The sequence below is a fragment of the Lepus europaeus genome, chromosome 10, assembly GCF_033115175.1.
Source record: "Lepus europaeus isolate LE1 chromosome 10, mLepTim1.pri, whole genome shotgun sequence".
NCBI classification, from domain to species: Eukaryota; Metazoa; Chordata; class Mammalia; order Lagomorpha; family Leporidae; genus Lepus; species Lepus europaeus.
The window spans coordinates 84870732-84897285 of NC_084836.1; the positions used below are offsets into that span (position 1 = coordinate 84870732).

The window sequence follows — 26554 nt, forward strand, 5'->3', positions numbered from 1 at the left end:
TGATTCATGTCCTGGCTGCTACGCTTTTGAGTCAGCTCTCTGGAATGGCTTAGGGAAGTAGTAGATGATGGCCCAAGTGGTTGGGCCCCTGCACCCACATGGGAGACCCAGAAGAAGCTCCTGGCTCCTGGTTTGGGGTTGGCTCAGCTCCAGCCATTGAGGCCATTTGGGGAATGAACCAGCTGATGGAGGATCTCTTTGTCTGTTTCTCTTTCTCACTCTCTCTCTCTCTCTCTGTAACTCAAACTAGCAAATAAAGAAATAAATCTTTTTTTTAAAAAAGTAATTCTTTTTAAAAAATGTAAATGGTGATGACTTAAATGTTTGTTTATATAGCTTCCCAAAATCATTATTTATAAAGAAATATAGAATAAGTTGCAAAGATGATTCCAAAGTTTAATGATAAGGTTTTGAGTTAACCATAGTTAATTAAAATTATGTTATGTAAGGAAACATAATGACATGATAAAAATGTTCATGATTTGTGTTAAGTGACAAACAGCAAGTTATAAGACTGATTTTCTGATTGTTTGTATTTTCTATTTCTAGAGACCAAAAGGATAAGTAGCAAAATCAAATTCATCTCTGGATTGAAGGACAATGAATGGTTTGCATTTTCTTCTTTTTCACTTATCTGATTTTTACTATAAACCTGTATTTTTTTTGTAATAAGAGGTTGTGTTTTTAAAAGGATAATGACAAAAACTGAATTACTTTTATATTTATTTTTCATAAGAAATAAACATAGATTTTTAAAATTTATGATGCTTGGTGGAGATTTCTATCTGAATATTAATTTATGTTGCTACTCATTATATTTGGAATTGGCCTATTATGATATTTGCACATAAAATTGAAGCAAAGAAAATTTAAGTAACATACCAAGATACACAATTCTTAGGTTGTTATAAGATGATTAGAGATCATCTCTTGTGATGACAGATTCAGTGGTTAATTTTTCACTAAACTGTAGATGCCTTTGATTCTGTCAAGTTCTCCATTAGCTGTCAGTTTCCTCTGCCAGAAATTCACCACCCCTGCTACACATATTGCCTTCAGGCTGCTGCCTTCCAACTATCATGTTGACATGACAAAAGGAAAGAAAACCTTCGGGACTCCTGTTATTGTTCTTGACCAGGGAGTAGGTGAGAAGGGAAAGGAGAGAGGATTGAGGATATGTCCCGTGATTGGAGGAGCACTAGCTTTTCAGGAAGCTGGGACTATTACTGCAAACAGAACATTTGTGGCCTTGCTGGCACAGAAGTAGCATCAAAATATTGTCCATGCTTTCAGGACTGCTGTGAGAAAAAGCGTTGCTTAGAGGAGACGAAAGGCTTTGAAATCGAACACTTGCAACCATGTGGCTTTAGCCACTTGACCTTTGTCTGCATCGGTTCACTCCTTTTCCCCTGAAAGTGGATGATGAACCTGTGTCATAGGATTGTTGTTGGAAGGTCAATCTCAAAGTCATGGACTGAATTGCTTCTTCTAAAATACAAAGGAATGTAGACTTACAATGAAGTTATATTCTGATAAGCCCATCATAAATTGAAAGTATCATTAAGTCAAAAATACACTTATTCCCTCAAACCTACAAAATCTCACAGCCTAGGATACAACACATTGGAGTGACAGTGATTTCCTTTTGTGGTCCCAGGACTGACTGGGAACTACACTTGCTCCTGCTGCTCAGCATCATGAGAGTGGGTTGTACCACATAACACTATCTCACAAGAAAAATGAAAACTCAAAATGAGGTTTCTATGAGTGTGCATAGCCTTCTCACCATTATAAATCTGAAAAATCTAAAGTCTAACTACTGTACATAAGGAGCCATCTACATACAATATATCATATTATTTTCCCACTTAAAAACTTAGTCTTAGCTCCAGTTTCTTTTCATAGGAGGAAGAATATGAACATTTCTCAATCAGGGATTCACAAACTGCAAAGAAGCATCCCATTTTGTTTCATAATCTCTCCAATCTGTCTTCTGATGCGTTGCTGACGCGATTCCCAACATGACTTCTCCACTCCTGCTCATCTTTTAAAGACCACTGCAAGTGCCACATTCTTCATGAAGCTGGCTCCAACCAACCTCAGCTGCATATGTATTTGCCTCCGAATTTCTGGATGATATAACCACACACATGTTATAACTGATTACTTGCTAATATTGTGTTCCAAATGTTTGGCATAGTATTTGTCTCCTTAGGCAGACTATGATTTTATCTTAAATGTAGCAGTGACAAAAGCCTTGGGAACACAGTATGAATATAACAAATATTTGTCAGTTGATAGAAAGATAAATGATAATGGATGAGATAAACATGAAATCAATGAATAAAGGGGATGAAAAAGAAATAAAATGAATATTTCCTCTTGATTGCTTATTAAAGAGAACACCCAGATAATTTACCAAAAAAAAGACTATTTGCAGAGAATATAATTTTTCAAATTGTTTTGAGGGAAGGCATTCTTTCCTTAAAATGGAGGTTGAAAAACATGTGAAAGATAATATCATATTCTATGTAGCTATGTCAATAATTCTTACGGTTTCTGGGGGAAAATGACTTTTTACAGGTAGAGTTAGACAGTGGCTACTGTCTCACTGTACTAATGGTGTTTTGTCTAGGCTCATGGTAGGATTTTATTTACTTTATAATTTCTACTACACACACACACACATATATGTGTGTATATATATATATATATATATATATATAATTGTGTGGTTCTGGATTGGTAATGACATACAAGGAATACTCTCTTTTCTCTACAAACTTACTTTTTCACTGGCGACACAAAACAATAAGAAATAATAATAATATAAATCTCAACCAGTCTTAGAAAAATGCATGAAATTTAGATAAACAGAAATAAATAACAGAAACACATGGGTAGGAACATAAATAAAAGACATATCCATATCAACAATATTTGCTACATGTTTCAAAGACTATAAAAAGGCCAAAGTTACTGGGAAACATTAAAAAATCATTAAGAATTTTCTTGATTTGTTTATAGAATAATGGGCATGTATTAGAGATAGGAAAATTTTCATAAAAATCTAAATTTAGAATTGTCATTATCATGATTATGCAAAAATAGACTTTCTCAGCATTATATCTTTGGGTTAAGCTAAAATATGTCAAATCTAAGTATGTTGATCAGAGTGGGAGGGGCCAAGATGGCAGTATAGCAACAGGGTGTTCCAAGTTGCACAGGGGAAAATAGATGGTTAATAAGTAGAGGGGATACAAGCTGGCGATGGAATCACAGGAAGTTTGTGCAGAGTAGCCCAGGAGTCCACCAGAGATTGCTCAAGTCCACACTAAGGGAGCAAAGAGAAAGGAGAAGTGACAGAGGCGCAGGCAGCTGAGAGACCTAATGAGGAGATTGGTGCCACCCCAAGTCGCCAGTGAAAGAGATGAGAGGTCATGAGCCCATGGAGCTTGGATAGCAGCAGGTGGAAAATCTTGGTAAACTGTGCTTGAAGCTTCAAGGGGGAAGAAAGAATCCATCCATGTCTCCCCTCTTCCCCTAAACCAGACCTGCAGCAGGCAAGGAGAAGACATATTGATTGTTTATATTTTTGAGTGTAAGCAGGGGCCTGCTGCGTCTGCCTCCTGTACATACACCCATCAATTGTGGAGGCCACTTCACAACACCCCCCCCCCCAACCTGGGGACAAGGATCACATTTCAGAGTGATTTCCTCCCCACAACACAAGCTGTACAATAAGCAGTAGTCCTAAACAGCAAAAACCTGAGCTTGTCTCATGCACCAGTGAGAAGCCACCTGGCTCCACAGTAGGTGGGGCTTAGTGCACCAAAGCCCTGGTACTCACTTCCATCATGATCTAGAAGTAAACAGGGCTCGAGGAGGTGGGACTGTGTACTTCCACTTGCAATACACAGACACATAGCAGCTCACAGAAGGAAATCACACCACAGACACAGTCACAGTTTAAAAATAAAATCAACCAGAAATGCTGAAGAACAAAGGAAAAATGATGAATAAGAATTAGGAAGACTCTATGAACTCTTCAAAGGAACAATACAATTCAATAAAGGAGGCTGAAGAAGGAGATTGAGGGTATGCCAAAAATGAATTCAGAAAATTAACAGATTACTTAGAAGCAATCAGAAACAAATTCATGACCTAAATGAAAAGTGCTCCAGAGAAATTGAGGTTTTTAAAGAAAAGACAGAATGAAATACTGGAAATGAAGAATTCAATAGACCAAATAAAAAATCCAGTGGAAAGTCTTAGCAACAGAATAGATGAGACAGAGTAAAGAATATCAGAACTGGAAGACAAATTACCAGAAATAATACAGTCAGACCAAATACAAGAAGAAGAAATCAGAAAATTAAAAATCACTATTAGAGATTTGCAAGATTCTGTCAAATGACTCAACTAATGGAACCTAGGAATTACGGAAGGTGTGAAAAGAGAGAAAGGATTAGAAGGCCTTTTAAATGAAATAATAACAGAGAACTTTCCTAATCTGAGAATGAAAGAGACATACAAGTATAAGAAGTACACAGAACTTGCAATAGATGGGGCCAGAAAAGAACTTCACCATCACATATTGTAGCAAAACTTACTTCAGTGAAACACTAAGAAGAGACCTTAAAATGTGCACAAGAGAAATGACAAATCAGACTCAGAGGAAACTCAGTTAGACTCACTCCAGACTTCTCATCACAAACACTATAGGCATGAAACAATGGCAAGACATATTTCAAGTCCTAAGAGAAAAAAACTGTCAAGCCAGAATACTGTATCCTGCATAACTCTCATTTACAAATGAAGGAGAAACAAGGATCTTCCACAACAAGCAGAAATTGAAAGAATTTGTACCTACTCTCCCAGCCCTACAAAAGATGCTCGAGGATGTGCTACACACAGAAACAGGGACATCACTACAAAAGAAGATGAAGAAAATGACCCAGCAGAAGTTCAAATGAAAACCAAAATACATAAACGGACTATTTAAGGAAACATAGCAGGACAAAGACAGTATTTAACAATAGACACACTGAATGTAAATGGTCTCAGTTCACCAGTTAAAAGACACAGGTTGGCCGAATGGATTAAAAAACAAAACCCATCTCTTTGCTATCTAAAAGAAACACTCCTTACCAACAAAGACACATGCAGACTGAAAGTGAAAGGATGGAAAAAGGTAATCCATGCTAACAGAAACCAAAAAAGAGCTGGTGTGGCCATCCTAATATCAGACAAAATAGACTTTATCACGAAAACTACTGAAAATGACAAAGAAGGACACTATATAGTGATTAAAGGATCAATTCAACAGGACGATGTGACCATTATAAATGAATATGTACCTCATTACAGGGCACATGGCTATTTAAAGAATTGCTATGGGATTTAAAGGGAGGTATAGACTCAAATGTAATAGTAACAGGGGACTTCAATACCCACTTTCAGCAATGGACAGATCAATCATACAGAAAATCAACAAGGGAAAAACAAAGTTAACTGACACCATAGACCAAATAGACCTATCAGATATATACAAAGCCTTCCACCCTACACCCACAGAGTAAACATTTTTTTCTCAAGTGCATGGAGCTTTCTCTAGGATTGGCCATATGCTAGGCCATAAAGTGAGCCTCAGCAAATTAAAAAAATAATTGAAATCATACCATCCACCTTCTCAGATCACAATGTAATGAAACTGGAAATCAACAACTCAAGAATCTTTGTATCATATGCAAACACATGGAGAATGAACAACAGGTTTCTGAATGTACAGTGAGTCATAGAAGAAGTCAAAAGAGAAGTCAAAAAATTTCTGGAAACAAATAAAACAATACAAATACAAAAATTTGTGGGATGCAGCAAAGACAGTGTTAAGAGGAAAGTTTACAGGAATAGGTGCCTACATCAAGAAACTGGAAAGGCACAAATAAATGAACTATCTATGCACCTCAAGGATCTATAAAAACAACAGCAAACCAAATGCAAAACAGGCAGAAGAAAAGAAATAATTGAAATCAGAGAAGAAATCAACAAAATTGAATCCAAAAAAATCACAAATGATCAGCAAAAAAAGAGCTGGTTCTCTGGGAAAAAATTGACACACCATTGGACCAACTAACAAAAAGAAGGAGAAAGAAGACCCAATTCAATAAAATCAGAGATGAAAAAGGAAATGTAACAGACAAAAATTGACACACCATTTGGTCCAACTAACAAAAAGAAAGAAAAAAAAGATCCAATTCAATAAAGTTAGAGATGAAAAAGGAAATGTAACAACAGACACCACAGAAATAAAAAGAATCATCAGAAACCACTACAAAAAGCTGTATGCCAACAAACTGGGAAACCTAGAAAAAATGGATAGATTCCTGGACACATATAACCTATCTAAATTTAACAAGGAAGACATAGAAAAAAATACAGACTCATAACCAAGGCAGAAACTGAATCAGTAATAAATGCCCTCTCAACAAAGAAAATCCAAGGATTGGATGGTTTCACTGCTGAACTAAGATGAACTAACTCCAATTCTTCTCAAACTATTCAAAACAATTGAAAGTGAAGGAATCCTCTCAAATTCTTTCTGTGAAGTCAGCATCACCTTAATTCCTAAACTCATAAAAGATGCAACAGAGAAAGAGAACTACAGACCAATTTCCCTGATGAACATAGATGTAAAAATCCTCAATGAAATTAAGATCACTCACCTGGATAAAGTGCTGCTACACAGGGATGGTTCAACATTCACAAATCAATCAATGTGATACATCATGTTAACAAACTGAAGCATAAAAACCATATGATTATCTCAATAGATACAGAGAAGCATTAGATAAAATATAATACCCTTTCACGATGAAAACTCTAAGCAAATTGGGTTTAGAAGGGACATTTCTCAACACAATCAAGGCAATTTATGACAAACCCATGGCCAGCATCATATTCAATATGCAAAAGTTGGAAGCATTCCCACTGAGATCTGGTACCAGACAGGGATGCCCACTCTCACCGCTGTTGTTCAATATAGTCCTGGAAGATTTAGCCAAAGCCATTAGGCAAGAAAAAGAAATCAAAGGGATACAAATTGGGAAGGAGGAAGTCAAACTATCCCTATTTGCAGATGACATGATTCTATATATAGGGATCCAAAAAACTCCACTAAGAGACTGTTGGAACTCACAGAATAGTTTGGTAAAGTAGCAGGATATAAAGTCAACACACAATAATCAACAGCCTTTGTATACACAGGCAATGCCACGGCTGAGAAAGAACTTCTAAGATCAATCCCATTCACAATAGCTACAAAAACAATCAAATACCTTGGAATAAATTTAATCAAGGATGTCAAAGATCTCTATGATGAGAATTACAAAACATTGAAGAAAGAAATAGAAGAAGATACAAAAAAATGGAAAAATCTTCCATGCTCATGAATTGGAAGAATCAATATCAAAATGTCCATATACTGAAAGCAATTTATAGATTCAATGTGATACCAATCAAAATATCAGTCATTCGTCTCAGATCTAGAAAAAAATGATGCTGAAATTGACATGGAGGCACAGGAGATCTCGGATAGATAAAACAATTTTATATAACAAAAACAAAGCTGGAGGCATCACAATACCAGATTTCAAGACATAACACAAGGCAGTTATAATCAAAAATGCTTGGTAGTGGTACAAAAATAGATGGATAGACCAATGAAACAGAATAGAAACACCAGAAATCAATCCAAAGACCTACAATTACCTTATATTTAACAAAGGAGCTAAAATCGATCCCCAGAGCAAAGAAAGTCTCTTCAACAAATGGTGCTAGTTTAATTGGATTTCCACATGCAGAAGTATGAAGCAAGACCCCTACCTTACACTTTATACAAAAATTCACTAAACATGGATTAAAGACCTAAATCAGTGACTTGACATCATAAAAGTAATTAAGAACATTGGGGAAACCCTGCAAGGCATTGGCACAAGCAAAGAATTCTTGGGAAAGATCTCAGAAGTACAGGCAGTCAAAGCCAAAATTAACAAATGGGATTACTTCAAATTGAGAAGCTTCTGTACAGCAAAAGAAGCAGTCAGGAAAGTGAAGAGGCAACTGACAGAATGGGAGAAACTATTTGCAAACTATGCAACTGATAAAGGATTAATAACCAGAGTCTACAAAGATATCACGAAACTCCATAACAACAAAACAAACGACCCAGTTAAGAGATGGGTAAAGGACTTAAACAGACATTTTTCAAAAGAGTAAATCCAAATGGCCAACAGACACATGAAAAAATGTTCAGAACCACTAGCTGTCAGGAAAATGTAAATCAAAACCACAATGAGGTTTCACCTCACCCCAGTTACAATGGCTCTCATACAGAAATCAACAAGCAACAAATGCTGGCAAGGATGTGGGGAAAAAGGCACTGTAATCCACTGTTGGTGGGAATGTAAACTGGTAAATCCCCTATGGAATACAATATGGAGATACCTCAAAACTCTGAATATAGACCTACAAAATGACCCAGCCATCCGACTCCTGGGAATTTACCCTAGAGAAATGAAATCTGTAAACAAAAGAGCTATCTGCACCTCCATGTTTATTACAGCTCAATTCACATAGGTAAGACATGGATTCAACCTAAATGTCCACCAACTGAAGGCTGGATAAAAAAATTACGGGATATGTACACTATGGAATACTACCTAGCAGTGAAAAAAAATCAGGTCATTTGCAACAAGGTGGATCAATCTGGAAAACCTCATACTTAATGAAATAAGCCAGTCCCAAAGGGACAAATACTATATGTTCTCCCTGATTTGTGAGAACTAATAGCACACCTAAAATGAAAGCTGTAGAAGTGAAATTGACACTTTGAGAAACAATGACTTGAACAGCCCTTGTCTTGATTGTTGAGGAACAGTTTATTATTTTTTATTTATTTATTTTCTTTTCTTCATACTGTATGTTAACTCTTTACTTAACAAAGAGTTACTCATCTGTATATAAAGTCAACTGAAAATAGATCTCAGTAAAAAATAAGAGGAGGATTAAGAGAGGAGGAAATTTATAACTATAAAAGTGTATAGTTCTGCATATAGTCCTATGGACTTACTTCTAAGTGTATAGTTTAAAAACTTGTCATAGGACTTCAAATTCCATTAAAATTGGGGGTAAGATGGGGCCAGCATTGTGGCATAGCAGGTAAAGCCACTGCCTGCAGTGCCAGCATCCCATATGGGTGCCAGTTTGAGTCCCACTGCTCCACTTTCTATCCCACTCTCTGCTATGGCCTGGGAAAGTAGTAGAAGATGGTCCAAGCCCTTAGCCCCCTGCACCAGTGTGGGAGACCCAGAAGAAGCTCCTGGCTCCTGGCTTCAGATGGTCTCAGCTCTGGCTATTGTGGCCAATTAGGGAGTGAACCAGCGGATGGAAGATCTCTCTCTGCCTCTCCTTCTCTGTGTAACTCTGAATTTCAAGTAAAATAAATATTTTTCTTAAAATTAGGGGGTAAGAATGCTATCTTAATTGTTAAAGTGACAATATTGAGTGTGGAAGTGAACACATAGGTAGGACTAAGTGTTAAAGAGATCATATAAATAGCATCAAGTGCCTGGTAATAATAGAATTAAAAAGGAGAGAATGTCTAACATAGGAAGCAGTCCACACACTAGATTTATAGAAAGACAATTGCTTTAAGTAACACTTTGATCCCAGAATCAGCTCTTAAGGCATGTGGATGTGGCTGAAAAGCCTATGAAAGCATTTCAGGCATGGAAACCAAGCCAAGTTACCATGGCAAAAAAATATCCTACATGAAGGATGTTTGTGAGTGAGACCCCAGTGGAAAGAAGAGGCCACTAAAGAAGGATGTACTTTTCTCTGAAGGGAGGTGAGAACTTCCACTTCGCTTATGGCCTTGACTTAATACTGATGGAGTTTGCGGTAACAAAGGGCTTCCATAACAACAGAAGTCACTGTGCACTTATTCCCCATGTAGGACTTCTGTCCTTAATGAATTGTACTATGAGAATTAACTGCAAAAATTTTTCTCAAACAGTACTTCATACATTGTGTGTGTGTGTGTGTGTGTGTGTGGTTGCAACCTGTTGAAATCTTTTCTTAGTATAGAGTTTGTCTTTTGTATATAAAGTTAATTAAAAATGAATCTTAATGAAGAATAGGATGGGAGAGTGAGTAGGAAGTGGGGTGGGAGTGGGGGTGGGAGAGCAGGTATGGGAGGAAGAACCACTATATTCCTTGTTTTAAAAAACTATTATGGCTGGCACCGTGGCTCACTGGGCTAATCCTCTGCCTGTGGTGTCAGTACTCCGGGTTCTAGTCCCGGTTGGGGCACTGGGTTCTGTCCCAGTTTCTCCTCTTACAGTCCAGCTCTCTGCTGTGGCCCAGGAAGGCAGTGGAGGATGGCCCAAGTACTTGGGCCCCGCACCCGCATGGGAGACCAGGAGGAAGCATGTGTCTCCTGGCTTCGGATTGGCACAGTGTGCTGGCTGTGGCGGCCATTTGTGGGGTGAACCAGTGGAAGAAAGACCTTTCTCTCTGTCTGTCTCTCTCACTGTCTAACTCTGCCTGTCCAAAATAACAAAAACAAAAACAAAAAAAAAACAAAAACAAAAGAAACCTTTCATTTAATAAATATAAATTTTGAAAGTACAACTTTTGGATTATAGTGGTTTTTCCCCCATAACCACCCTCCCACCCACAACCATCCCATCTCTTACTCCCTTTCCCATCCCATTCTTCATTAAGATTCATTTTTTTTTACTTGTTTATTTATGTACTCCTTTTTTTATACTTTTATCTAGTAAATATAAATTTCCAAAGTACAGCTTATGGATTAAAATGGCTTCCCTCCCCCATAACTTCCCTCCCACCCATAAACCTCCCAACTCCCCCTCCCAAAATATTCATGTGTCAATTGGCTTATTAATATGATGTGTTCTATCAAGATCAAAAGGAAATTTTAAAAATAATTAAGTAATTATCAGAAAGATCAATGCATTTTTCTGTATAAAATAAATCTTTTTACAGACAGGTGCCAGGTTTGAGATGAGAGAGCATTTATATTTTGGAACTCATTTCCTATCTCGTTGCTTTTCCCAGGTAGTTACTATTTAAAAGTTACATAATAGTTCTATTTACTAAAAAGTTGACACAAATTTTTCTATAAGCTATATAAATTTCCTAGCTAGAATAATTGTGAATTCTATTGCTTTCAGGCTTAAAAAATTAATGAATGGATTTTTCCAATCATGAGTGTTTTCATTGTGAATCAATCAATTGAGCTCATAAATGAATCAGTAGGAGGTTGAAGTTTTCTAAAATTCAGACATTTGTGTGAGATCGCAGGGTAATTTTATGAACAATTTTCAATGATGAAAATGAAAACCATTAATCAAAGGAGCAATGAACTTTGCTTCAGGTATGTAGAAAAGAGTAATTAATGAATTTGTTCTTTTCTGCTTTAGTAGCCTTTACCTCCACATTTATTCATTAGCTGTATAAAGCCTATAAAACACTTCATCATACATTCTGAGATTATTACACTAGAGGAATGGACCACAACAAAATGAATGACATCAAGAATACGTTGGAGCTTGAAGAACTGGGCAGGTGTTTGGGGTTGGGGCATGCAGATGGTTCACAGAGGTCAATACATAGAAATTTAAGGATATAGAGTAATGGGGGAAAAAGTATAAATCCAGAAGTCTAGACTACAAGGGCATCATGTATGAATCCAGGACACGAAGGTCAGGCTGAGAGGATGGGTTCCAAATCCAGCCAGAGAAATTTGCACAAAGCATCAGCATGCAGAAACCTATCTGCATGCCCCATCTGCAGGCAAAGACTGTTTCAATGTCTTAAGCAGTTAAGAGAAGAGTGAATCCACAGAGGTTCTCGGTCTACACACTATTGACATATGTAGCTGAATCATTCTTTTTTTGCAGGAAACCATCCTGTGCATTGGAGAATGCTCAACAGCAACCACTACCTCCACCACTACATGCCAGAGGGGCTTCCCTTCCCCAAGTTGTGAAAAGCAAACATGTCTGGAAGGTAAAATCATCCCTAATTGAAAACCGCCATTCTATAAATCAGGCTTTTACTAAAGAGGATCTTTCAAGCTTCCAACATCAGGATTCTTGGATAGAATTAAAACATTCTCAATTACTACTCTATTGTGAGGCAAACTAATATCTATAAGTTCCCTATTGGGACTTAGACCCTAATAACATAATTTGTTTCCATATTCTGGATTAGGAATTGTGCTTTTTTTTGCATTCAATGAAAACTACACATAATAAATTCTACACACTGAAAACTACAAACCTTTTCTATAAAGAACAAAGAGCTACTTGAATTGAATCACACAAATATCATTTGCCATAGGCCATGTAAGGGTGCACTGTAACTATAAATTATTTGCAGCCAAAGTGTATGGTAATTCCATAAAGCTGCCATACTCTACTCACAAATAATACATTTGGAAGGAAAAAGTCAAATGTGTTTCACCCCACAATAAGATAAAAAAAAACTTTTAAAAAGTCATTGCTGATTTGTTTCTTTTCTTCTTTTTTGTTTTTGAGGTCTTTATTGCTTTCCATTATGGGTTGCCTTTCCATTATGGCTGCAACTAAGTTGTGTTCCTTTTCCCACCCTGAAGGAACCATTGAAGTCCTAATTCCCAGTACCTCCTATTATGACCGCTTTTCGATAGGACCATTAAATAGAAAGTTACATTAAAGTGAGGTCATAAGAGTGAGTACTTATCCAAATTGATTAGTGTCCTGATAAGAGGAAAGGAGGAAGGACAACCCAGAGAGAAGACTACCAAGGGAATCAGAAGATGATCATCAATAAGGCAAAGCGAGACCTCACAGGAAACCTGGACGCCCAGCACCCAGAACTCTGAGACAAGTACGTTTCTAGTTTTGATGCCATCCACTTTGTGGTATTCCATCTTTTCTTCGGTTTTGCTAAGTTATTATAGGGGACTTTTAGTCTTCTCCTGTAGCTCCTATATGAGAACTTTGACCCTCCCCATTACTTAGTTGCTCATCTAGTATCGCACATCCTGGATGATTGGATGCCACTGAATTTTGAGATCTGTGATAAAAGTTCCATTTGAATCAAGTCAGAAGATTTCCATGAGGACATTTACAGGTATTAGAAGAAAGGGGAGCATGGCAGTTCTAAAAAACGAAATTGGAAGTGGACCCCAGAAGCTGACCTTGGCCTTTCCTGAAGGTGCACTGCGGCCACTGACCTATTATTCCTTGTGCAATGATAGATGCCCTTTGCTGTTTCAAAATAGTGAAATATCTCTCTATCACTCTTTCTCCTCCTCTCCTCACACCCCTCTGTCTACCTTTCCTCACCTATTCTGCTGTCTCTAGGCTTCCCCTGGGTCTCCTAACAGCACCTCCAACCTCTCGCAGACCTGTGGGTAATACATTTATTCTGTATCATGCATTTAGGTTTCACTTCCTCATTGTGTCTCCCCTCCCCTGCCACACACATCCAAACAGGATTATACACATCTGTCAGACCCTCGTGGAGAGTGGCTAAAAGAGTGGCTCTCTGGGCATAAGGCTACTCTTGAGGGAAAAACCTCATCATCCAAATAGATAGAAAACTTCAAGACGGAAATCACAACACGGGGTAGATATAGTGCCTACTTTCTTAGACTTATGAAAATTAACTGGTACACTCCATTTAAAAAATAACAGGGGCTGGTGTTGTGGTGTGGCAGGTAAAGCTGCTCCAGTCCTGTCTGCTGCACCTCTGATCCAGCTGCCTGCTAATGCACCTGGGAAAGCAGCAGAAGATGGCCCAAGTGCTTGGGACCCTGCCACCCATGTGGGGAGACCTGGAAGAAGCTCCTGGCTCCTGGCTTTGGTCTGGCCATTGAGGTCATTTGGGGAGTGCAACAGTGGATAGAAGATTTCTCCTCTCTCTCTCTCTCTCTCCTTCTATTTCTCCCTCTTTCTCTTTAACTTTGCTTTTTAAATAAATAGAATAAGTCTTTAAAAAAGAATGATGTGTCTGGCTAATAAAAGCATTCTTAAATATTAGCTGTTACTCCTATAATTAATATTAGGTAGTACTTATGCTGTCATAATTTCGTTTGGTCTCTTCTAGTCTAACTTTTATTGTTTTTGCATATAACACATTTTTTCCTCAAATTTCTAATTAAGAAATTTATAAACATGGAATTAAGATACCCCAAAAATGAAGAGATTTGATTTTATGTAAAATTGACCTTTTTTTCCAAACTATTATCACTATTACACTGGTAAGAAATATGAACATTAGTTAAAGATATTCTAAATAAATCAGACTGGGGATATAGAATGCAAATAAGAAAAATTATATTCTAATCAAAGATGGTATGGTTATGAATTAATCATAAATTCAAATTAAGGAAAATAATGTATATCATCTATATTAGCAGTCACACATTCCATTAGAATCGCCTTTGTTTCATATTGTATACTTAAAATTTGCAAATGGATAATCTTGTAACAGTGAAGAAATACTCTACAACTTTGGGTCTAAAATGTATTTATCATTATAAATATGTACTGAAAATAACTGCGTGACCGGATCATGTCTCAAAGCATTGCTGAGAAACTGAGAACGATTTTTTTATTATTTCACTGGGGTATTGAGATGTATTTTTGAATTCATTTAAAGTAGCAATTTTTCAAACAGTAATTTATTTGCATGGTTATTAATATATTCTATATCCCTAAAACTGTCTTCATTTTTTAAAAATCTGCAGGGCAATTTTTGGTTCTATATCATTGGAAATACCTGCTGATGGGTAGATTTGTACCAATGCATCATAATTATGCAATTATTTTTATTATAAGTTAGAATAACACATTTTCCTTTTAGAAGATAGGAAAAATGAATATGATGTCATTATTTCCAAATGTCTCAAGTGCTAGGTTTGAGGATTTTGAGGGTTCAAAGAAGGCAAGAAGGCGGACAGTTAAAGTGGAAAAGACTTTATTTTGTGCCAGTTGTGGAAGGGGACAGATTAGAAGGTCAAGAGAGTGGGGGTTCAGCCTGCACAGACAGAGGCAGGGGATTTGAAGGCAGGCTTAATTCTGCTTGGCTAGCAGGCAGAGTCCCTTAAAGCTGCTTGTTGGGGAAGGTGCAGAACACCACATGGGACATGATAAGGAGGCTGGGGATGTGCAGTTACATTCAGGCTCCTTGGGGAAGTTTACAGAGACTGCCTCAGAGGTTTGGAATGTCCCAGGAGAGGGGCTTTCCTGAGCAGTAATCATCCCACTACCCTGTGGGTATCTCTGCCCAGATTCACTGGGCTTGGCGGTTTAGGCCTCTCCATGGCCCAACTGTTTCAAACATCAAGGAATTGATTGATGTTTGATTAAGTTGGTTAAGTCTTATAAACTATGGAATACTACTCAGCTATAAAAAAGAACGAAGTCTTATCTTTTGCAACAAAATGGATGTAACTGAAAACTATTAATGAAATAATCCAGTCCCCCAAATAAATAACATATGTTCTTGTTGATTTGTGGTAATTAATATACAGAGCATAAACAATCTATATAAGAGAAATTGAGATTTGATTATTATTTATAGCCCTTGTCTATACTCTTGAGCAACAGTGGTTTTTCTTTTTTTCTTTGATAGGTAGAGTCATAGACAGTGAGAGAGAGACAGAGAGATAGGTCTTCCTTTCGTTGGTTCAATCCCCAAATGGCTGCTATGGCTGGCGCTGTGCCGATCTGAAGCCAGGAGCCAGGTGCTTCTTCCTGATCTCCCATGTGGGTGCATGTGCCCAAGCACTTGGGCCATCCTCCACTGCCCTCCTGGGCCACAGCAGAGAGCTGGACTGGAAGAGGAGCAGCCAGGATTAGAACCTGGCGCCCATATGGGATGCCAGCCCCACAGGTGGAGGATTAACCAAGTGAGCCATGGTGCCGGACCCCAACAGTGGCTTTTCTACTTACTACTTGTTGAATTCTTACTTGGAGAATTAAGCTTGTGATTATAAAATAAACTATAAATATGTCATTGAAAAAATTAAAAGAAAAAATAAGAAAGGGAGGAGAGAGGATGGGAACAGTAGTGGAAGGGAGGGTAGGGTGGGAAGTATCATTGTGCTTTAAATCTGTAGACATGAAATGCATGACATTTATTCACCTTATTTAAATAAAAAGTTATATATAAAAACATCTCACAACCTATATTGTGATACTGACAAGAAATGAGAAAACATGCAGCACACAATGTGGAAAGTCCCAGTTTTTAGGTAATGAACACTTTCTTTTAAGAATACTTAAAAATGTAAGCACTAATCAGCTCACTATAATTCTAAATGATGTCTAGAGAAAAAATGAGACAAAGAGATTGAAACAGAAAGCCATCAGATAGGGTAAGAATTTATTAAACTCGCCAGCGCCGTGGCTCAATAGGCTAATCCTCCGCCTTGCGGCGCTAGCACACTGGGTTCTAGTCCCGGTCGGGGCGCTGGATTCTATCCCAGTTGCCCCTCTTCCAGGCCAGCTCTCTGCTGTGGCCAGGGAGTGCAGTGGAGAATGGCTCAAGTGCTTGGGCCCTGCACCTGCATGGGAGACCAGGAGAAGCACCTGGCTCCTGGCTTCGGATCAGCGCGGTGCGCTGGCCGCAGCGTGTTGGCCACGGCAGCCATTGGAGGGTGAACCAATGGCAAAGGAAGACCTTTCTCTCTGTCTCTCTCTCTCTCACTGTCCACTCTGCCTGTCAAAAAAAATTTTATTAAACTCAACTCTTCTCAACAACTACTTATCGTAGAACGATCCTGTGCTTTACGCTCTGTAAAGCATGAGTATACTTTGAAAAATGAAGAAAGGTGGGGCTGGCTTTGTGGCACAGGAGGTTAATCCTCCGCCTGTGGCACCGGCATCCCATATGGGCACCGGTTCTAGTCCCAGCTGCTCCTCTTTCAATCCAGCTCTCTGCTGTAGCCTAGGAAAGCAGTAGAAGATGGCCCAAGTGCTTGGGCCCCCGAATGGGAGACCAGGAGGAAGAACCTGGCTCTTGGCTTTGGATCGGCACAGCTCAAGCCATTGCAGCCATCTGGGGAGTGAACCAACAAGGAAGACCTTTCTCTCTGTCTCTCCCTCTCACTGTCTGTAACTCTACCTCTCAAATAAGTAAATAAAATATTTAAAAAAATGAAGAAAGGTGAGAAAAGAAGGAAGAGGAAAAGATTATAACTATAACTCCATTCTTCATCACATGGGAGTCTTTGAGGAATTAACATTATGTTTCAGTTAGGGAAATGTTTTCAATTCCTGAATCAAATACATCTAGTAGCTTCACCTGTCAATTATAAAATTAAGGAGAAGGGCTTCAAATTTCACAGAAGGACGTGGTCCACTTGGAGCTCTGGCACACAGCTGACTACCATCATTAGGTTTTCTGCTGTCATTCTCCACAGGACCCATGTCTTTCCCTGATCTATGGGAAGGGATTCCGTTTTATTGTTTGGCTCTGATGCACCCTTCAATCACTCCTTCTCGCCTGCTGGAGTTACCCATTACATGAAAAGTAACTTCAAATTGAGATGGAAATCTCAAAAGAAAGCTCTCTGAAAGGCAAACACCAACAATGCTCACAGTAGCTTGAAATTTCCTGGAAGCAATTCTCACCATGGCTAAGGACCACACTCTGGGCACTGTGACTTTAATGGCACCATAAAAATAACAAGGCATTAAACAAGCCTCAATCTTAATAGACTGGAAGAAGGAGGGTGAGGGTAAATATTCAAATCACCCACATCTAACTAATGGCGCATTCGATGGATGGAAACCCATTATTCAGAGTTCTGTAGTAATCCCGTGGTTCCTCCTACTTCTAAAAGGAAGTGTGAAATAAGACAAATGACTACCATTCTTAGATTTCCTACAAAGCTCTGAGAAAAGTCATTGCAATTTTGGGCATCAAAACTTAGTGGGGAGGATAGGGATGGAATGCAGGCACAGTTTGAATTCAGACCACAAAACGAAATGGGCTCCTCATACTTTCCAACAAAGGTGTTTATTGTGGATAATGTGAGGCATGAAGCCTGACAACCTTAGAAGTTAGAGAATGAAGCAAAGACCATGCAAATTAGAGCCAGAGGAAGCTTCTTTAGATGACTTTTGGGCCAACGCTTAGATTCTGATGTGAGAATGTGAGACTCGGATGAAATGGCTTCCCCAAGACAACACCATGACCTCGCGGGACAGCAAGGTCTCCAGCCTACGTTTGTCAGCACCTCGTTGAGTTCTTTCGAGCTGTGATGCATGTCCACATGGGTGACTGTGGTGTGGGAATCAGACTTGGAACAATCCTGAAAGTGTAAACTGAACCAAATGACCTCCACTTCTGCAGTCCTCAAGTCCAAAGACAAACAAATGACTTTACTCACCTACAGGGAAAAACTCGCTCATTTTCTTTTTGTAGATTTTGAAGTCAACTTCCAAGAAGACACAGAAGATGACCCGATCCACCTAGAGGCAAACAATAAATACTCAAAATGAAGAGAAATATGGGAATTGCTTTCCAAGAACATGATTTTTTTCCTAGAAAACAGATTTTTAGTGCTATAATGATAACCACATCACAGTATTGAGTGATATTCAAGGGTGTGTGTGTGTGTGTGTGTGCCCATGTGTACTCAATTCATGGGTTTCTTGGTTGAAACAGGTTACATAAATCAAATAAGAAATAAATGACAATAAGCCACTTTGCAGCAAGCTATAAATAAGATCTGAGATTCCAATAGTATACCTAGACTTTATGACAATAAATAAGATCTGAGATTCTAATAGTATACCTTGACTTTATGAACTATAAGATAGCTGCAGGAGAGGTATACAGCAGAATGACAATAAACTATGTCAGTAAACAAAGAGCTTTGTTCTACTCTTCTTATCAGACCTGTTATTATTTGAACAGGGCCTTAAATGCTTCTATGCAGTTTAATTTGTGACAAGTCACTTGCTTTAGCCTTAACATGCTTGGAAAATGCATAAGAAATAAAAAACAATTAGTTGCTGGTAACAAGAGGTCAACATGACATTTAATTTGGTAGATATTACTGAACAAGTAAACTCTGCCTCAGAAATAAAATGTGTGTGTTGTTCGTTTTTCTGAGAGTGCTTGCTTCTGCATCTAAGGAGTTCCTTTGAAACATTCAGAGAGTAACATGGTAAACAAGATGGATAGAAGACACATTATTGCTCACATATATCTGATAGTAAATCAGAAACCCGATTCTATGTCCTGAGAAAAAGGTACTTCTTTAGTAACTCTATTTTAGCAGCATAAAATAAATGTAACTACAACTGGTAAACTGAATAGAGCATCAAGTGAGCCATTTCTTCTGGCAGTAGTGAAATGAAAGTGGGGCATGCACATAGCGGGACAAGAAAGAACCAAAGAACCAGGTGGATGTCACCCATTTAACCCTTCAGCCTGCCCACCCTGTGGCATAAAGATTCTGCTAGCCAAGTAGGACAGTTCCCAGTAGGACAGAAAATCTACAGGGACAGAGCGTGGGAGCTGGGTTTGTAAGGATCACCAGGGTTCCCTGATGCAAAAGCAGATTTGGCTCCCTAATCTCTGCCCACGTCTTGACCTCGTTGAGAGTGGGTTGTCTTCTGGGTAGCCAGTGGATTTCTATGTTGCAATCGCCACAGACCATGCAGTCCCTGTAAGTACCTTTGTGGGATAGAGTGTATTCACCTTTGTGTGCAGTGCCCAATCCTGCCTGCCTAGTATCAATAATTTCTATGATTGCAAAAGCTGTCAGCATCCAGTCACTCCACAGTCCAACTATAAGCTTAATGAATAAACAGTGAACTTGTGCAATGGTGAAGGCACAGCTCCGGGCTCCTCAGGGAGTCTCATGCCCCATGGCTGAAGCTTGAAATCATAATGCCCAGTGGCAGAAACAACTTGCAAAAGGACACATCCTCTATGGTAGCACTATTACAAACTCCTCAACCACGAAATCACAGCAGTGTGGGGACCCATTTGTAGGCACTGCGACAATAAACAGCTGAGGGGCTGAGGTGGCTCCAGAGTCTCAGATTCCTACATCAGTAAACTGAATGTAAAGAAGTTTTTTAAAAAAATGAAACTTAAACTTGATCATCCAGAAACCGGCAACTAAACTCTTACTAAGGATTTCCCAGTAGAAGGACCCAAATAGAGCTTATTTTCTGCTCCACTTTAACTGATCAAATAGTTCCTTGACTTTGCTTCCGCACTCATCAAATAAAAGGCTTCCCCCTCCTACCCTTTCAGAGGAGCCCACAACCACCTACCATCTAGAGCTGCCGGATTCATGAATCAGTGCCATCTCAAGCCAACTGTTTAAAATTTGCGTATGCCTCTGTTTATCTTTGTAAAAGTACTGAGACACAAAAAATGCAAGGGAACATCACACACAACTTCAGGATGAAGATCTTCTGGGGAGTCAGGGGAGATAACAGAAGAGGTAGGTGGAGATGTAATTGGAAAGTTAATATTTTGTTATTTAGAAAGAAGATTTGCGAAAAAAACATGGTAAAAACATTTAATAGCTATTGCCTATGGTGGTATGTACAAATATTTCATATTATTTTCTTTATATTTGAAATATTTCACAACCAAAAGTCCTATAATGGATAACAGAACTCTATTCAGCTATACTATCTTCCTTTACACACACATGGAGCTACTTGGAATTTCCAAACACCATAGCGATTCTTACTTCTGTACCTATTAGTATTGGCATTTCTTTTTCCCCTGGCTTCATATTTGCAATCAAAACTCAAAACAACAAAATTTGGCTTAATGCAGTTCTAGTAAGACTGAGATGAACAGTCTTATTTTTACCATTCCCCTCCCTTTATCTTCAAAATGATTATACAGGGAGTCAGCATTGTGGCATAGCAGGTTCGTCCAGTACCTGAGATGCCAGCATCCCATATGGGTACTGGTTAGAGTCCCGGCTGCTCCACTTCCCATACAGCTCCTGGCTGATGTGCTTCAGGAAGCAGTGGAAGATGACTCAAACACATGGGCCCCTGCCACCCACAGGGGAGACCCGATGGAATTCCAGTCTCCTGACTTCAGCCTGGTCTAGCCTTGGCCACTGTGGACATTTGGGTAGTGAACCAGTAGATGAAAGAGCTCTTTCTCTGTCTTTCCTTCTCTCTAACTTTGCCTTTCAAATAAGTAAAATAATCTCTTTTAAAAATAAGGTGATTATTTAGTATAAGTTAAGGGATTTTTTTAAGCATTCATGCATGGTGTGGAGGTGTGTGAATATGTGTATGAATGTGTATATGTGAGTATGTTTGTGTTTAGGAGTGTTACTGATAATGTTATTCAATGCAGCTAAGTGCACTTTTAAAATCTATACAGACCTTCCTTTTTTTTAAAAAAAGATTTATTGATTTTTTATTTGAAAGGCAGAGTTACAGAGAGAGAAAGAGAGGTTTTCCATCTGCTGGTTCACTCCCTAAATGGCCACGATGGCCTAGGCTAGAGCAGGAGCCAGGAGCTTCTTCCAGGTCTCCCACGTGGGAGCAGGGGCCCAAGCACTTGGGTCATCTTCTACTGCTATCCCAGGCCATAGCAGAGAGCTGGATTAGAAGTGGAGCAGCTGGAACTTAAACCAGTGCCCATATGAGATGCTGACACTGCAGGCATTGGCTTTACCTGCCATGCCACAAAGCCAGCCTGCCCCCCCATATAGACTTTAAACAATTTTTTTTAAACATTGCAAGGAATTATAATCCACCATTTAGCTCATAAGCTCTGTTACCATGGAAATGGTTTAGGTCCAAATTTCAACAGCCCAATTTATTTTCCCTGAGAAAAAATTGATTATTAGAGTGAAGCATTTTTATTTTAAAATATTTAGAGCTGGCACTGTAGCACAGTGGTTAAAGCCCCGACCTGCACTGGCATCCCATATGGGCGCCAATTCGAACTGTGGCTGCTCCTCTTCCAATCCAGCTCTCTGCTATGGCCTGGGAAAGCAGTAAAAGAAGACCCAAGTGTGTGGGCCCCTGCATCCACATGGGAGACCCAGAAGAAGCTACAGGCTTCTGGCTTCGGATTGGCACAGCTCCAACCATTGTGGCCAATTGGGGAGTGAACAAGTCGGTGGAAGACCTCTCTCTCTCTCTGGTTCTCTCTGTAATGCTGTCTTTCAAATAAATAAAATAAATCTTTATTTTTTTTTTGACAAGCGGAGTTAGACAGTGAGAGAGAGACAGAGAAAAGGTCTTCCTTCCGTTGGTTCACCCCCTAAATGGCTGCTATGGCCGGCTCGCTGTGCGGATCGGAAGCCAGGAGCCAGGTGTTTCCTCCTGGTCTCCCATGAGGGTGCAGAGCCCAAGCACTTGGGCCATCCTCCACTGCCTTCCTGGGTCACAGCAGAGAGCTGGACTGGAAGAGAAGCACCCGGGACAGAATCAGGCGCCCCAACTGGGACTAGAACCTGATGTGCCAGCACCACAGACGGAGGATTAGCCTAGTGAGCCATGGCGCCGGCCAATAAAATAAATCTTAAAATCAATAAATAAAATAATTGAGTGGCCCAGTTGTCTGGCCACGCCCTTAGGCATGACACTGAAAATATAGAAAATATAATCCATGAGTTAACCTTAATCACTAAGTACTTAATTTGTATGTAAAAATGTACAGAATTACATGAATGTGCACATAGATATATGCTGTGGTTGTGGTTGGACAAAAGCTCATTTGGCTGACAACTTGTGTTGACACACTCATCATGCATCTTGATCATTGCTGCTGTCAGACTTTTCCAAGAATGTATAATGTATGCAATGAGCTTTCCCTCCCATAGCTCTTTTTTTTTTTTTTTTTTTTTTTGACAGGCAGAGTGGACAGTGAGAGAGAGAGAGAGACAGAGAGAAAGGTCTTGGCATGCTGCAGCCGGCGCACTGCGCTGATCCGAAGCCAGGAGCCAGATGCTTCTCCTGGTCTCCCATGGGGTGCAGGGCCCAAGCACTTGGGCCATCCTCCACTGCACTCCTGGGCCACAGCAGAAGAGGCCTGGAAGAGGGGCAACCGGGACAGAATCCGGCGCCCCGACCGGGACTAGAACCTGGTGTGCCGGCGCCACTAGGCAGAGGATTAGCCTGTTGAGCCATGGCGCTGGCCCCCATAGTGCTTCTTACCATGCTAGGATGATACTGCCTTCTTTGAGAGGTCTGAGGTGTATCTCTTCCTATGGAATCTGAGATGCCTGTGACTATGGCAGAAATAATGTTATGTGACTTCCATATCAGAAATCAGAAATATTCATATCAGAATATCATCAATATTTCTGCTGGTCTTCTTAAGAGACTCGCTCTTACAGGCAGACATCACGCCATGAGGAAGAGCGCGTGGTGAATCCAGGTGCAGCTGTTCTAACAAAGCCCTAGCCCAAGCAGGTAACCTTCAGATGATTGCAGCTCCAGACCTTTGAGTTAACCCAGAAGAGGCCACGTGGCACAGAGATGAGTCTTACTGAACACTAACTGCAAATTCATAGGCAAATCATAGAAATGCATGGTTAGGCCCCTGACAGTATTCCAGCTTCTTCTTGTCACCACTTTTGGGACCTCTTGATTCTCCAACTTTGTAGTATTTGGCTCCAGGTGAAAAACGCAGACTGAATGGATCAGGTGGAAGCCACACTAGGGTGATATGAAGAAGATAGATGTTCTAATTGCTACAAGGCTGAGAGATTGTGCCAAGGGAGAAGGGCCCCAGGTGACCCATCCCAGCTCCAGATAAGTCAGGAGAACCTACAGGAACACCTCACTACGGGGGCCTGGGAGCATGGCTTCTTTATTTTATTTTTTAGAAGTTAAGCAGTAGAATAATTTTGTGAAATGTTGGTTCTTGAGAGGCCATATTCATCAGATATTAAGTGTGCACTTTCAATTAGCCCCAGCTCATCTGCCATTCCCTTACTAGAAAACATGAATTCAGAAATTGAGTGATTTTTCTCCTCAAGGCCCAAAAAAATTAGTGGTAGGAGCTCAGGTGTCTTAATTTTGCATCCGGAATCCATTCTGTGATTGCACCCTGGTGGAGACACATGGGATTGAGTTTCTAGGCTTGTCACTAGCTCTGTGGCACAGGATAGAGCATTGTTATTCTGTGTCCTAGTTTTCACATCTGTATAATTTAAAAAAATGAATTATAGCATTTATATACATATATATTTCCTTTCTATACCTCTGCTGTATCTCTGTGGAAATCGTTTTATACTGTGTCAATTTAATTAACCTGGCACCACAATTCTCTGAATGGTTTTGAGTTAGGGTTGGCCACAGAGAAATTTCTAGGAGGCTGAAAAGACAGAAATTCAGCTGCAGCCACTGAGCTCGGATGGTGCTAAAGGGCCCTGGCAGGACCATTCCTGCTGTTGCTCATCACTTAGTATTGGGTGCAGGTGGATCCCGAGCGTCTCGGAGCCCTGCTGCTTCTCCTGTGGCAGAGGCTTAGCATCAAGTTTGGGCACACGTCCTGCTCCAACAGCAGGGGCAGTGGTTCCTGCCACAGGGTAACTCAGGCTCGGGGTTCAAGGCAGTGAGAAGCAGATACGCATGCCAGTGTGTCCATATGGGTTCTAGCTGATCCACGTGGCTTCTCTCCCTCTTACCACTTATCCCACTCTCCCTTGTACCGTCTGCCTTGCTGACCAATGCCAAGCCTGTCAGGAAGCTGAAGCAATGGCCTTCTATGGGCATCTGCACAAGCTACATTCAATGGACCCGTGAGAAGGTTCTCTCTGCTCAACCATGCCCCTCTGGAAATTTTCTTTCCAGGTTTCTTGCACCATTGTGTAAGATTTAACACTCATAATGAATCCTTTATTCCATATCACTCTTAGGGTTCTGCTTCCCTGATTAAATGCTGAGTGATGTCATTTTTCATATAATTTTGCTAAATATAATGTGGAGAAATGCAGTGAAGTGAAAAAATAACAAAGTTCCTTTATAGAGGTATGTTAGCTGTCCAGGCTGCTCGAATTCCAATCACTCCTTTCAAAGTAAACTTTTGTCAGTCTTAGTCCATCATTTCAGTGAACTTCCTAAAGTGTGCATCTACTTCTTTGTAATTAACTTAATATATTTAAAATCGGTTTTTATATATATATTAAGTACATATATGTGCTTATATGTGCTTACATGTACATATATATGTAGTATTTTTTTCACAAACATGTCAATAAACTCAGATGGATACCCAGCCTAAAATATTATATCAAATAATACAAAAGGCAACATTTTTGGAATGTCTTCCTTATACCTTAACCTAGAACCTTACAAAGTATACTGTGGTACATATCTTCGATTCCCAATGCAAGGCATATATACTGACTCATAACAGGAGCTCTGCAAATACTCACAGAGACTATGTTTAGAATATGGCTAAAATGTAGATATGTGGCAGGTATTTTCCAAAGGTGCTTAGTTGTAGAACCAAAACTAATTATATTTAGGAGAACTTTTTCTAGGTTTGCCAGAAGCCAGAGAACAAAATTATAGAGAATTCTGGATGGCTTTGCAAAGTAGAAAAAGCACTACATAAATAGTAGGAGTTATTAATTGTCACTTGTTGTGGACACATCCAATGATGCTATGTTGCATATAACAGTTCTTCAGCTCAGTACTAATGTTTTCATGTAAAGTGACTATTAGTTTCACAATAGCAACAATAATGCCTTGTAACTAGTATGCACTAAAAATAAAAGCTTTTTTTCAAATGAAAAGATCATATCAAGGTTTGGTACAACTGTAGATTGGCAAGAACTTTCATATACTGCTTTGTGGTATATAAAATTAACTGAACAGGCACATATCCTATGACCTAACTGCTTTACATCCAAGTAAGTATCTAGCAGAATGTACATATGTATCACAAAAGGACACATCCCAGAATCTTCAGTCAAGTTATTTGTAATACCTCCAAACTGGAAACTGCTAAAATGTCCATAAGTGGTGGAGTGGATAAACACATTTGTGATGTACTGATACAATGTAATATTACAAAGCAGTAAGAATGAAAAAATTTACAACTACACACAAAGGTAAATCTGTGGGTAAATCTCCCAGATAGAATGTTATATAAAATAATCCAGATAAAACATAGTGCACACATTGGAGGATTCTATTTCTTTAGGGTTCAAAAACATGATAGAAATAGGCAAAATCACCTATGGTGTTCAAAGTTAGTGTAGCAATTATTCTGAGGTGAGAGTTGGTGACAAGGGACCAAGGGGAATGCCTGGGATCTTGATTCTTTGATCTGGATGCTGTTTCCTTGGCTGTGTTCAGTTTGTGAAAATTCATCAAGCTGTGCACTCTGGATCTGTGTTCTTTTCTGTGTGTATGTTACACTTCAATAGGGATTTTTTTTTAAAGGTTGAAAGTCTTATGTTACAGTTGTCTCGGTCAACAATCAAAAAATCTATTTTCATGGACTTGGA

The 26554-nt window shown here is 39.3% G+C and overlaps 1 protein-coding gene across 1 annotated transcript in view; it reads right to left on the reverse strand.

The window, feature by feature from the left end:
• LOC133767827 (ADP-ribose glycohydrolase MACROD2-like) overlaps positions 1-26554 on the reverse strand; it is an 874013-nt gene that overhangs the window by 189720 nt on the left and 657739 nt on the right. Inside the window, exon 4 of the mRNA XM_062202273.1 lies at positions 18473-18554. Within this exon, the coding sequence (XP_062058257.1) occupies positions 18473-18494 (22 nt within the window). The 5' untranslated portion in view covers positions 18495-18554. The remainder of the gene's footprint in view (positions 1-18472; positions 18555-26554) is intronic.